Source organism: Thunnus thynnus, chromosome 7 (assembly GCF_963924715.1).
Source record: "Thunnus thynnus chromosome 7, fThuThy2.1, whole genome shotgun sequence".
Classification (NCBI taxonomy): domain Eukaryota; kingdom Metazoa; phylum Chordata; class Actinopteri; order Scombriformes; family Scombridae; genus Thunnus; species Thunnus thynnus.
The window spans coordinates 29,711,549-29,723,983 of NC_089523.1; the positions used below are offsets into that span (position 1 = coordinate 29,711,549).

A 12,435-nucleotide genomic window follows, 5' to 3' on the forward strand; every position below is an offset into this window, starting at 1 on the left:
TTCACTCACATCAAAGCCCTGCGTTTTATTTAAAGCTGCTTCTGTTTTCTGTCCGCAGGTAGAAAAGTTGAAAGCCGAGCAAAGTAAACTACCCCCGACCCCCCTACTGGGGCGTAAAGTCTTCCTGGACCCCCAAGATGCCGCACCCGCTCTATCCACCCTTCCCCGTCTCCCGCTCTCCCCCGTCATGAGACAGACCATCTACGAGCAGAACGAAGCCAGCTCTCCTCCTTCGCCCTCGCCTGCCACCCCGACACCCTCGCCTTCATCCGTGGCTCGCCGGCTGGGCTCGACGGTCGCTAACTACACTCCTGTGATGAACGGTTCCAGTTACCGCCACTCCCTGGAGGCGCGGCACGCCAGCGTGGTGGGCGTGGCTGCGGGACTAGGCCAGCCCGCTCCTTCCTCCATTGCTTCAGTCGCCACAGCGGCCATGCTCGTCTCAGCCAACCAGGCGCGAGAAAGCACCGGCACGCTGAGAGACCAGGCAGTGAAGGTGATGACTCACCTACAGACGGGACAGGCGGCAAGGGAACCGGAAGCGAAATCATCCCCGTATCTACGGCAACCCAAAATCAAACACCTGGATGACGCGGTGACGCCGCTGCTCGTGGCCAGCCGGCTGGAGAAAGCGAGGGAGAGGGGGAGGGAGAGAGAGATGATGATGGGAGAGATAGGGACGGAGAAAGCGGAGGTGGCTGTGATGGCCGAGGTGGTGCTCCAGGAGCCGAGTCGGGAGAGACTACACAGCGAGCCCACCAGAGGGCCTCGGGGGTCCAGGACTGACCCGTTGGGCCAAGCTGAGCCCCAGGTCCAGACCCACACCCACCACAGGGACCACAGGATAGAACGGCAGCTGTCCAGCGAGCAGCTGATCCAGGCGCGCAGGGACGAGCTGCCTCAGGAGGTGTGGAGGGAACAAGCAGAGAGGCGGGAGAGACGGACGTTGGAGAGGCAAACGTCCAGCGAGCAGGAGGGCCACGGAAGCCACGACGGCCGGCGGAGAGACAGGGACCGACACCGGCTGGAGAGACAGGAATCCAGTGAACACGACACCGGGAAGGAACACTCAGACAGACGCTCGGGAGGAGGGTGAGACTTTATGAAGCTGTTTGAGAGTTTACTGAGATGTGTACTTTTAGGTTATGTTGATTTCAACATGACAAGGTAATTAGCAGGTTTTAGCAGCATATAAGTCGATATTTGATTAAAGGGGTATGTTTTATTGTGTGAATCTGCATTTCTTCCACAGAGAGAAGAGATCCACCTTAGCAGAAATTGTAGAGCAGCTGCAAGAAAGAGAAGCTGCACAGGTCTGGAGATTTATGTGTTCTGCAATTCATTACAATGCAGTGTTTGCAAATCCTCACAGTATTTATTGTTGTATGTTGTATGTTTCAGCTCATGTGTGGTGTTTTTTATTGTTTCCTTGTCAAGTTTGCTGTAGGTTACATGAAGTTGAACATATTTTACTTTTTCTCCAAAAAGAACATACTTTACATATTCTTTAGATGATGGAAAAGACACTTGTGATTCATCAAAGATTACTTTTAAACCATGAACCACATCCTGCAGGCCCGCGGTGAGGTGCCCCGCCTGCCTAACGGGTTACCAGAGAAGTCTTCCCGTCCCGAACGGCCTCGAGCTCGGGACAGGCCCAAACCACGGCGCCGACCGCGCCCCAAAGAGGCAGGAGAGACGACGCGGCGGTCCAGGTCCGCTCCGGCCCAGAGTAGCCCGGCGGTCCCCCAGCCACCAACGCACACTGCACATCACGAGGGCTTCCTTTTCCGCAAGCTGGACATCGAGAGCCTGAAGAAGAGCACCAATAGGTGGGTGTTCAGGGTCATAATGACGAACATAACATCTGGAAGAGCAGATGATAGAAGTCAGAGAGAAGGAGGATAGACTCTGTTGTCATGAGTATCAGGCTGCAGGGATTCTCATTTATTAAATATAAAATGTGCATTGTCAAATAGTATTTGAAAGTATTGCTTAGAGTTTAACTTGGTTCTCCAGGAAGGTTATTTTTAACCTTATTGGAGTACCTTCAACTACCATTTGACACATGTTGTCTGCACATTATTGTAAACTCTGCTGTCTGTTTCTGATGACATCACTGCTCCCTCCATGTTTTTTTTGACTCAACAGTAATAGACAGGGGCATGACTTTAGCATGCTAAGCTAACAAGCTAACACACTCCGCTGACATGTTGAAACACATGCATGACCGACACACCCGGCTCAAGATCACACATGGTGCCTTAACAGTCGCCCCAGTGTGTGTGGGTCAACATGATACTGGCAAGCTGTACGTCTCTATAGAAGCATGTATACATTAAGGTTTACGCATATTTAGTTATATATGACTGTTTGTTGCTATTAAAAAACGGATGTAAGACTCTCCTACATTATTCTCATACCAGGCTGGAGCTTTTTTTTCAATGTCGTCTCTGATCATAGGGATCAGAATGTGAAGTCAACGGTTTCATTAATTAAATCAGTAAAAACGCAGAAATGTCATCGCATGTGAAAATGTCATGCATGTTGCCTCTTGATCTAACACGAGCCCACAGAAGAATAACGCACAGCTGAAGTGATTGGCTGATGGCGTACACTGGATTATGACCAGTAACCACACACACACACACACACACACACACACACACACACAAACACTACCTGGCCTCCACAGATGACCTGCCCTGCTTCCTCCTGAGAGACACCAACGTCACAGTCTCTCTCTCTGCACTGCCCTCTAGCGGCTGGGCTGACCACGCACAGCTAAAAAACGCTCATCCCCCCTTCCCAGCTGCGGATGAGTCCCACTCACGCACCAACTTAAGGCAGTGGATGAATGTCTCGTATGTACATGCCCTGTTATGTACATGGCAAGGTAAAGCATAATCCTGAATGGCTTAAGTCCGGACAAGTGTGAATCTCCAAACGGCTCCTCGTTTGACTTAATTTATGCTCTCTGTTTGCTTCGGATTCGGATTTGATTGGAGGAGAAGATCCGCGGCGGGCGGCGGAGACCCTCAGATCTTTTCCTCCAATCGATACTGAGAAAGAGAGGAATCAGTTAGTCTTTGAGGAAGGATTGAGATTCATCTTGTCTCATAGCTACATGATAAAGCACTGAGTATGTGTATGTGCACATTAATATTCTGGTATTATTCAGGATAACTAAGTGATCCTTATAATAGGATACGGTGCATGTGAATGGTGTATATTCTTTATATTAAACACCAGACGTGGTGTTATAAAAATATGTCAGTAGTCACATATAGAGAGTTGAAGTTCCACATCGCTTCTGGCTCAGAGCTGTCAGCTCAGTTTCTAATTAATCCTAAAAAGCTGAAACTTGTTCTACAGGTTTTGTGTCTGTATTCTAAGATAAATTAATGTCAACCACTGTAAAGATAGTAAAAATCTGAGCACTTTACTGTAAAAAATAGAAATAGAGAAGATAAAAGATTGATTATTTTGTTAGAATTCAAAATTTGCAGCTCTTATGTTGCCTTTACATTGTCCAATAACAACAAAAGAATGGTTTTATTAAGATCTTGGTCACAGTCTGTGTCGGACTATATGCTGTATCAGTTTTGAGACACAGTATAGTGTGATTAAAACCTGATATAACTAAACGCTGCGATTTAAATACAAGCAGACAATTTATCATCTGGTGTCATCCATCTGCTCACAAACAAAACAATAAACAAACCAAAGCGCTGGCAAATTTTATGCATTAAAAAACTTCAGAACATGAGGAGGAGAGTTTAGGGAAAAGAGGGAAACATGAAAAGCCAATTTTGCAAAACGAGTTTGTGGTAAATATGTTTTTTAGAGGTATTCTGTATCATTTTAGGTCATATTCTGATCAGTTGGTATGGAGACGGGTTGTAGCAGTAGTCACAATGTGAGAATTTGGTCCTAAATTTATGACCAAAGCTCTAAATCAGACGTCAGTGAATGTGCTTCAATCTGGGACGACCGTTTGTCATTACAACCAAATATTTCACCACGTTTCTCCTGCAATTGTCAGCTTTAGTCTGGGATAGTTGAAAATCACACCGTGTTAAAGCAGCGTGTCTGTGGCCAAGATCTTTGAAGTCTAAATCTCAAGTCTAGGTCAACTTCACCATAAAATGAGGTTAAGATAAAGGTTAGCTATATATATAAAAAATTATCTAAATAAAAAGTAGCATTTTCACCCCCAAAATAATAGTTTTTTATCTTTATTAAAATAATGTAGTTGTTAAAGCTCTTGTCTGTATGATTAGAACATTTCTGACATTGTCCCAAAAAATCTTCAGCATCTTGTTATTATTGTTTTTCATTTTTTCATTAATTTCCCTTCACTTCATCTTCTCTTAAATTGAACCTCACTAGACTGTAGTGCTGATTTTAGCCGTTTAGACACCTTATCCCATGCACCGTTGGCTCTCTTCTCTTCCGGTCTGCCTCCATTGCAACATGAACTGTATTGTTAGTTCACAGACGTATTTGAAATCAGTATATTAAGCTGCACACAGACAGCGTGCTCTGAATAATACCTTTATTTGGGTGTAAGCTATGAATGCTGTGTGCATGTAAACACGCTCACAGAGGGGAAAAGAAGCATGACCAGACTTTTAGTTGTTTTGTTGCCAAAATGCCATTTAACCAAACTCCCCCCTCTCTGCTTTCTCCTCTCCCTCCTCGATGCTGCTGGCTGCTCCTCTCGTCTCCTCCAAGGTAAGTCATATATAAGCCCCGAACGCTTGGACACGAACTGTACGTAGCCTCCCTCCCCCATCCCTCCATCCCCCACTTCCTCCCTCCATCATCCGTGTGTCCGTCCGTTCGTCTGTGTTTGTTCAGCAGTTGTGTTTCGTCCTCCCTTCTTGGTGCTGGTCCATCCCGCCTACCTACCTGTCTGCTCTGGTCAGGTGAGTGAGGTGTTAGCTTAGCGAGAGCGACTCTGCAGCTATTCCTGACTCCTCCCATCTCCCCCCACTCCCCCCAACCAACACCTCCCCACCTTCCCCCATACTCCTCCCTCCACCTTCCCCTCCTCCGCACTCCCTCCCCTCACCCCCTTGCCCCCACTCCTTCCTCCCTCCCTCCCCCCCCACCTTCCCACACCACAGCAGGTCATGGGTCAACCTGTACTGCGTGCTGAACAAAGGGGAGATGGGTTTCTACAAGGATGCCAAGAACACCACCACGCCCTACAACAACGAGCCGCTGCTCAACCTCTCCCACTGCCACTGCGACGTCACCAACGGCTACAAGAAGAAGAAGAACGTCTTCACGCTCAAGTGAGGAGATGTTTTCATACCTTTTATTACCTCATATCTTTACTGTTATGTTTTGTTGTAACTTTTAAACACAGGCACAGAAATCTCAACCTCTTAGATCTTGTTTTTGCCTCCATCAGTGGATTTTCTTACCACAACAAATCCACAAATGGAGTCTTAAGTGATCTCAAATTTGACAACCAACAGCAACTTGTCTTAACTTTGTTGACATTTGAAAAGTAAAAAAAAAAGTAGAAGTAGATATGGTGTTAGTGTTTGTCATTTCAGACAGCACATCTGTAGTGAAAGAAATACTGTAAAAGGCCTGTGATGTTATGTGCTGTCAGTCTTGTAGTTGGCAAGTTAGTTACTTTGCTAGCGTACTTAACTGCTATTTAAGTTAGTGAGCTAGCTAGCTACTTGTATAACTGCAGCGACACACTTTGTGGTGAGATCTGGCCCTTAGGTGAGTGGAATTAACTGCATGAAGACATATTTGAAAGTCATCTTGTGTATTTAAAGGGACATATCATACACATTTACAGGTCTGTATTCATATTCTGGGGCTCTACTGGAAGATGGAAGATTTACAGTTCAAAAAACTCCTTATTTATCTTATACTGGTCCTTTATGCAGCCCCTCAGTTCAGCCTCTGTGTGAAACAGGCCGTTTTAGCTCCTGTCTCTTTAAGACCCTCCTCCCAATGAGCCCACTCTGTTCTGATTGGCCAGCTCGTGGAAGGAGGCAACAAACTATGAAACAAATTATAGTAGTAAGAGTTCACTACTTTTTTTGTTCTTTACTCAAAATGTCAACTTCTGAAATACATCTGTACATGTTCGAGCCGAAATCTGATCCAAAATATGTGAGTGGACAATATGAACAACCCATGGATAAACTATAGCAACAACCTTGGCAACCAAGGCGACAGCCGTTTACAGGCATGCAAAAGGAGCTGACGTCAGCTCGTCGGCAAGATAGAAAAAAACGTTGCAAAGGAAGTGTTCAGAGCAGGTTGAAGCTCTGGCTTCTGACTTGCAGGGAACATTTCTACGTACGTTAACCTCAAGTTTGGGAACTTTTACCATGTTTAGCATAGATATCCAACATCATAACAGTATATAAATAAAAGAAAACCACAAAAAGCATAATATGTCCCCTTTGAATAGACTTTTGTCAACTGTAAAAATACAAAAATTTCAGTTTTTCTTTTGTTTTTTTAATAATCATTGCTAATTTAATCAAAACACATCAAGCAAGGTTTAAAGGGGCACTCCACCAACTTAACAAGTTCAGTTTACTCTTCATGAGGAGCATTTCTCAGCCTGTAAAAACAGTTGTACAATGTTTCCTTTAGTTCTTTCTGTGGATCTTTCTAAAGTTTCAGAAAGTGACCCTGATGATGTCATCGGCTTTGGCTTGATGACTACAAATTTATAACGGAAAGCCTGCATTACAAACGTGGTGTGGAGTGTGACAGGCGTTGGTGTTTTTGGAGATTTTACCCAAAAGTTAGGATATCTCAGCCTCTGCTGCTTGTGAGTTCTCCAACTTTATAGAAGTGAAATGCTAAATTACTGGAGGGAGTGACCGTTTAATTACAAATACAGTTTGAGCCAGGTCTGATTCTTTACTGTTTAAGACTTATCTATCAAACATGTTTGGCACTACACTGTTTTTAAGTTCAAAATCTCTCCTCTTACCACAGAACGAAGGACGGCAGCGAGTTTTTGTTTCATGCAAAAGATGAGGTGAGACATTCTTGTGTTTCTTATCAGATATCAAAATAATTAAAGGAGTTGCAGCTTCATTCTGCTTATCACATAATGTACGATTCCTCATTATTATTAGTAAGAAAACATAAAACATAAACAGTAAATGACCAATCACATGTCATCTGTGATCCCTCTCCTCCCCCCTCCCTCCCATCGCAGGAGGACCTCAAAACGTGGGTGACCAAAATCACCGCCAGTATTTCAGAGCACGAGGAGATTGCCAAATGGGGTCAGCCCCAACCAACTACCTCATCCACTGACGAGGGCACGCGGCGCGACGGCAGCAAGGCGGACAACAGATCGGAGCGAGGCGGCGAGCGCTCGGACCGGGCCGAGAAGATCGAGCGCGCGGAGAGAGAAAAGGAGAAAGAACGTGAGAAGGAGAAGGAGAAGGAGAGGGAGAGAGGCGAGAGGTCGGAGAGGTCGGATCGGGGAGGGAAGTCGGAAGGGAAACGCTCGGAAAAGTCCAGTAAGAAAAAGTGAACCCCGGATGACGGACCGGTCGGGATCGAACCGTAAAAAAAACCATGAACTCCGGGAGGGAGGCGGGGGCCACAGACTGGTAGTAAACGCCCCCCTCCTTCTCTCCGCCTCCAACACTGTCAACAAAGCGGTTGAGTTTGGATGGAAAGTGAAACACACACACACAAGGATGGAAGGATTGACCCCGGGCTGCTCACTCATAGGACGGACAGGACGGATTTGGAGCAGATGTCTTTCTTTCTCTCTCTCTCTCTCTCTCTCTCTCTCTCTTCTTCACACAGAGTCACTGACGCTCCACCACTTCCTGGTGGCTGTTTCAGAGAACTGCAGAGGGTCGGGGGGAGGAGGGGGAGGAGGGGGGGGTTCATCCCGCAACATTAACGCGTGTGAGAGAGAGACGGGACACGCATCACGTTAAACTCAAAAGGCTGTTACCGATGGCTGGTAGTGCGATTAAAAACGTAGCTCATGCTGTTCCATGTTTGTTTTTTCTATGAGATGAGCTGTATCTTTATGTATTTCTCGTCCGTCTGTCCTATCTACTGTATCTTATCTGTCTGTCCGTAAGTCGAGACATCCTTACACTATGTCTTATTACTCCTCGTAGATCGAAAGAGAATGAAAAAAAAAATTATGCCAAAATGTTTTACAGCAGACGTACAAACTTTAGAGAAGCTTTTTTTTAGTTCACCGGGTTTTTTTTCTCTCTCCACTTCATCCCCGTCCGTCTCAAGGTCTAAAAAAAAAACAAAAAAAGTGGATGAAAATGGTTTTAGTTTGACAGCAACGACCCCCACATTCATCCAAACTCACCACGGATGAACAGCTGATTCTAGGAAGGAGGAAGGAGGAAGAGAAGAGTAGAGTGATGGACTTTAAAACAATCAGGAATATTAAAAAAAAAAAAGAAGAAATGAAAACAAATACATCCAAAGGCTTGAAATCATGATTTTTTTTTTTGTTACATTAAATGTTGTTCACTAAGAGCAAACAGCTGCTTCCCCTCATTCATGAAGGATCACAAGGTGTTTAACCTGTGTGAACCTAAAGACTACAGGACTGATTCATAAAGATAATAAAGACAGACGTTGGATCAGTGGTCAGACAGAGAAAAACAATCTGATGGTGCACCTAATTCATTCAAAATATTGTTTAATTTGTCAAATAGAAGCTAATGTTTACGTTTGGGTGAAATTGGTTGTAAGCTGCTGGTTTGAGCATCAGGATCAAGCTGTTTGGCTGTGGTCATAAGCACAGATTCTGCGCCTGGCGTGTTTTTAATGAACAAGGCCTCCAGGCGGCAAACAGGCCACATCTACTCTTCTATTCTCTTACAACATCAAAACTACTCGTCAGATATTCTCTTTGATTTATTCTCACAAATCTGTTGCATCCTGTTTTTATAGAGAATTTTAAATAATCTTCGTTTTGTGTGTGTGTGTGTGTGTGTGTGATTGTGTGTGTGTCTGATTGTGTGTGTGTGTGTGTGTGCTGCTCTCTGCTCCCAGGGTCTCCATAGCTCTCAGGTTACTTATGTTAGTGTGTGCTTACCGTGTGCTTTACGTGTTAATATGTTTCGTCCCCTCAGACGCCACCTCAGTCTTCCAGACATGTCCGATCCACAGAACAGACCTCCACGACAACACACACACACACACACACACACACACACATACAGAGGGGGGGGGAATACAACTCAGCAGGTTTAACATGTTATAATAAACATGTTAAAGAGTGTAAAAGGTCCAGTTCGACGTCCCATCAGTGTAGAAATAGAGAGGAGTGAATGAATGAATGAATAAGTGAATGAACTGGCTTCCTGTTGAGAGACGGGATATCAGACTGACCAAATATTTAGACAAAAAAAAAAAAAAAGGGTTTAAACTTGTCTGTTAGTTGTGAGATTGCATGTTTTGCTCGGAGAGAAATCACATGTCAAAAAGAAGCTCGTCTTTTCAGCATCCACACGTCATTTTTTCCGTTTTTTTTTTCTTTACTGTAAACTCACCACGAAGCCATAAACGACAAACAGGGGGGGGATCAGTCGAAATAAAACTGGTGGTTCCTGCCCTGATAGGAGCATCCAGGTCAGAAAGCATTTAAAATCCTTTTAAAAAAACATTTCAAATGCTGTTTTAATATCACTGCTACTGTATCTAAACCTTCAGATCTGGTTTACATCTTCCTCTATAGGAGCAGGAGTCATTTCAAGCCCAAGAATCTCTCAGAATTTGTGTTATATTTTCAGAAATCTATATTTGCCAGAGTAGAGTTAATGTTGAGATTATCAGCTGACAGTCTCAGTATCTTTCCTGGTTTTTAAGTCTTGTTCACCTCAGGATTTTAAATTCTCTCCTGACCTGTTGGTCTGGTTTGTGTTTAACATCAAAACATGTCTTGAGAACTGTAACTTTCTTTATCTTATGTTGTTTTTTTTTGTTTTGTTTCCAACACATTTTATGCATCTAATTTAGGTGTGAATGCCAGATCAATGCAATCATTTACATGCATGTTGGACACAACAAAGAAAGAAAGAAAGAAAAGTCAGAGTGGAAAGAGGTGAATTATGAATGAATACAGATCAGCCCTCTGCTGTCAGATTAGGAATCGAACAGCCTGCTAAACTGACTCACTGTTGCTGCAGATACACACAGGACAGATCATGCAGGGTGTAGCTAACAGCTAACATTAAAAACAATATATGTTATTTAAACCGTTTTACGACATTGACAGCAGAGACAACCGCATACGTGAAAGTCAGCATGGTTCAACAATCTGTTTTGAGGTGGTAGGCGCCCTGCCTGTCTGTGTGTGTCTGTGCTGTTCTGTTCACATCAACCTCAGTCTGTCAGCCGAGATGGAAAGATGAATAAAATACCTTTTGGTCTATCATTAATGTTTTTATAGTCAGTGTTTTTCTTTTCTCACTTGGAAATGAATGTAGAACTTTGTTGTTGTTGGGGGAGAAAAAAAAAAAAAGATCATGTTTCCTCCTGCTCTCTCTCTCTCTCTGGAAAAAGAAAGATAAGATAGTAAACATCCACATGGGAAGTAGAAACAGATCTCGTTAGATTGAAGGTGAAATCTTTATTTATAGCTTTTAGTCGTTCGGCCACAAACACAGTTTCAGTCTTCGTGTTGCATCTTGGACACCAAAACCACACAGCAGTATGCAGTATTACGGATTCATGTAGGAAGAGTTTGTTCAGGAATTCATGTTTGTAATGTTGTGGATTTTACTGATGATGATGATGATGATGATGATGATGCCCATGGTAGCAATGAAATGAGACTTTATGCAACTTTTTCTTTGCACTAGGACGCTGGCCTGTCGCAGAGTTGAGGCCTGATGGTCAGTGGTGTTGGGGATCCAGCGGAGGGAAAGTTAAAGCGGCTATAAGGAATATTTTTATATATTAAGAATGAATCACGTGACGACTCGTTTGTGAGGAACTCAAAGAGAATTATCACCCAGCTCTCTCATTTCAGCAACTTTCAGCTCATTGTTTTGGTTCAGTCTCATCGCTCTCATCACGTCATTTGCAGTTCATCAAAAAAAAAAGCTCTTAAAACCCGCTGGACGCTTCCTGCTCATCACCATGTGACACATATACAAAGTGAACGACTAGCTGGTGAACATAGTGGAGCATTTAGCAGTAAAAGAACCAGATGTTTCACGTAGAAGTTTGTTAGAAACCAACAGAGAGCTAAAAAGAGACATATAGAACTTGATCATACTTACTACATGGAGGATGTGTTGATATTTTGTTTAAATGAAACCTCATCCTCTGTTTAGGAGCAGTAAAAAAGCCTTAACCAACTCTGATCACACTTCTCATTTGTCAGTTAAAATGACGGCTGCTGGATTAAAACAGATCTAATACACACACACACACACACACATACACACACTGCCTGGAGTATATAACTACTGAAATAAACAGACTTTCAATAGGGCTTAAAAGAGAGTGAACACAATCAACCTAAAGTTTTTTAAGTATAATTTTTATTTTTTTAATCTTGCATTTGTTTAAGTATTTGAGGACAACCAGGGCTCATAAGTTTACTCATTCAGGTGATGTATCATGTTGTGAATCTGTACATAGAGATGCACCGATACTGATATCGGTCTGATACTGACTCAGATAGTTGGATCTGGTATCGGATACCATTGTTTTAATAAATAACGATCCAGTACATTTATATCTATGTATTTATTTGTTACATTTTGTTTTTACAAAGTTAGGAAAGCAACATTTAAGTAAAGCGTAATGTTGCCTCACACATAACAGAATGATCCCAGTCTCCTCCACACAGTGAGGCATGCAGCTTATTAATTAAACACTGGTATCGGATCGGTACTCGGTATCGGCCCAGGTATCTGTATCTGTATCGGGACTGATCGGTGCATCCTTGAATCAGACCCAGAACTTCAGCTTGTGACGCTGGTAACAGAAGTTTTGTCACTGACAGTGAACAAGAGGCTGATTTTGTGGAGATGTGGATCTTTTATTGGAGGGTTAATATCTATAATAATAATCTATAATAATATCTCAAATAACAAAAGCAGTTCTAGAAAAATAACACTACTATTTAAACATAAATAACTTGACTATTTGTTGTGTAAAGTTAACCGTCTTTCACTGAACAGTGTGAGACCTCATATCAAAGCCTTCTCATCAGTAGCTGTGAGATTACAGACATATAAACTGTTCATTTACTGCTTTAACACAACAAAAGCACAATATTTTTTATATCCGATCTCATGAAGTTTCTGTGTATCTCCTCTTATAATCACATCTTCCCACAGCTTTACAGTTAGTGAAGCACTTTGCTCCGTTTATGTTTTGCTGAAAGTCGAAATGAACAAGGCTTTAAAACGTCTCACACTTTAT

The 12,435-nt window shown here is 43.1% G+C and overlaps 1 protein-coding gene across 7 annotated transcripts in view; it reads left to right on the plus strand.

Annotated features, from left to right (window-relative positions):
* LOC137186462 (spectrin beta chain, non-erythrocytic 4-like) overlaps positions 1-10,436 on the plus strand; it is an 82,873-nt gene extending 72,437 nt beyond the window's left edge. For 3 of the 7 annotated variants that reach the window (XM_067595415.1, XM_067595419.1, XM_067595421.1), the window contains 6 exons: positions 59-1,092; positions 1,253-1,313; positions 1,576-1,832; positions 5,133-5,303; positions 6,991-7,033; positions 7,217-10,436. In XM_067595415.1, coding sequence (XP_067451516.1) covers positions 59-1,092; positions 1,253-1,313; positions 1,576-1,832; positions 5,133-5,303; positions 6,991-7,033; positions 7,217-7,540 — 1,890 coding nt within the window. In that variant the 3' untranslated portion in view covers positions 7,541-10,436. Of the gene's footprint in view, positions 1-58; positions 1,093-1,252; positions 1,314-1,575; positions 5,039-5,132; positions 5,304-6,990; positions 7,034-7,216 lie in introns of those variants that run through there. The other 4 variants (XM_067595416.1, XM_067595417.1, XR_010929017.1 and 1 more) reach the window with 4 other exon arrangements.
* The last annotated feature ends 1,999 nt before the right edge of the window (positions 10,437-12,435 follow it).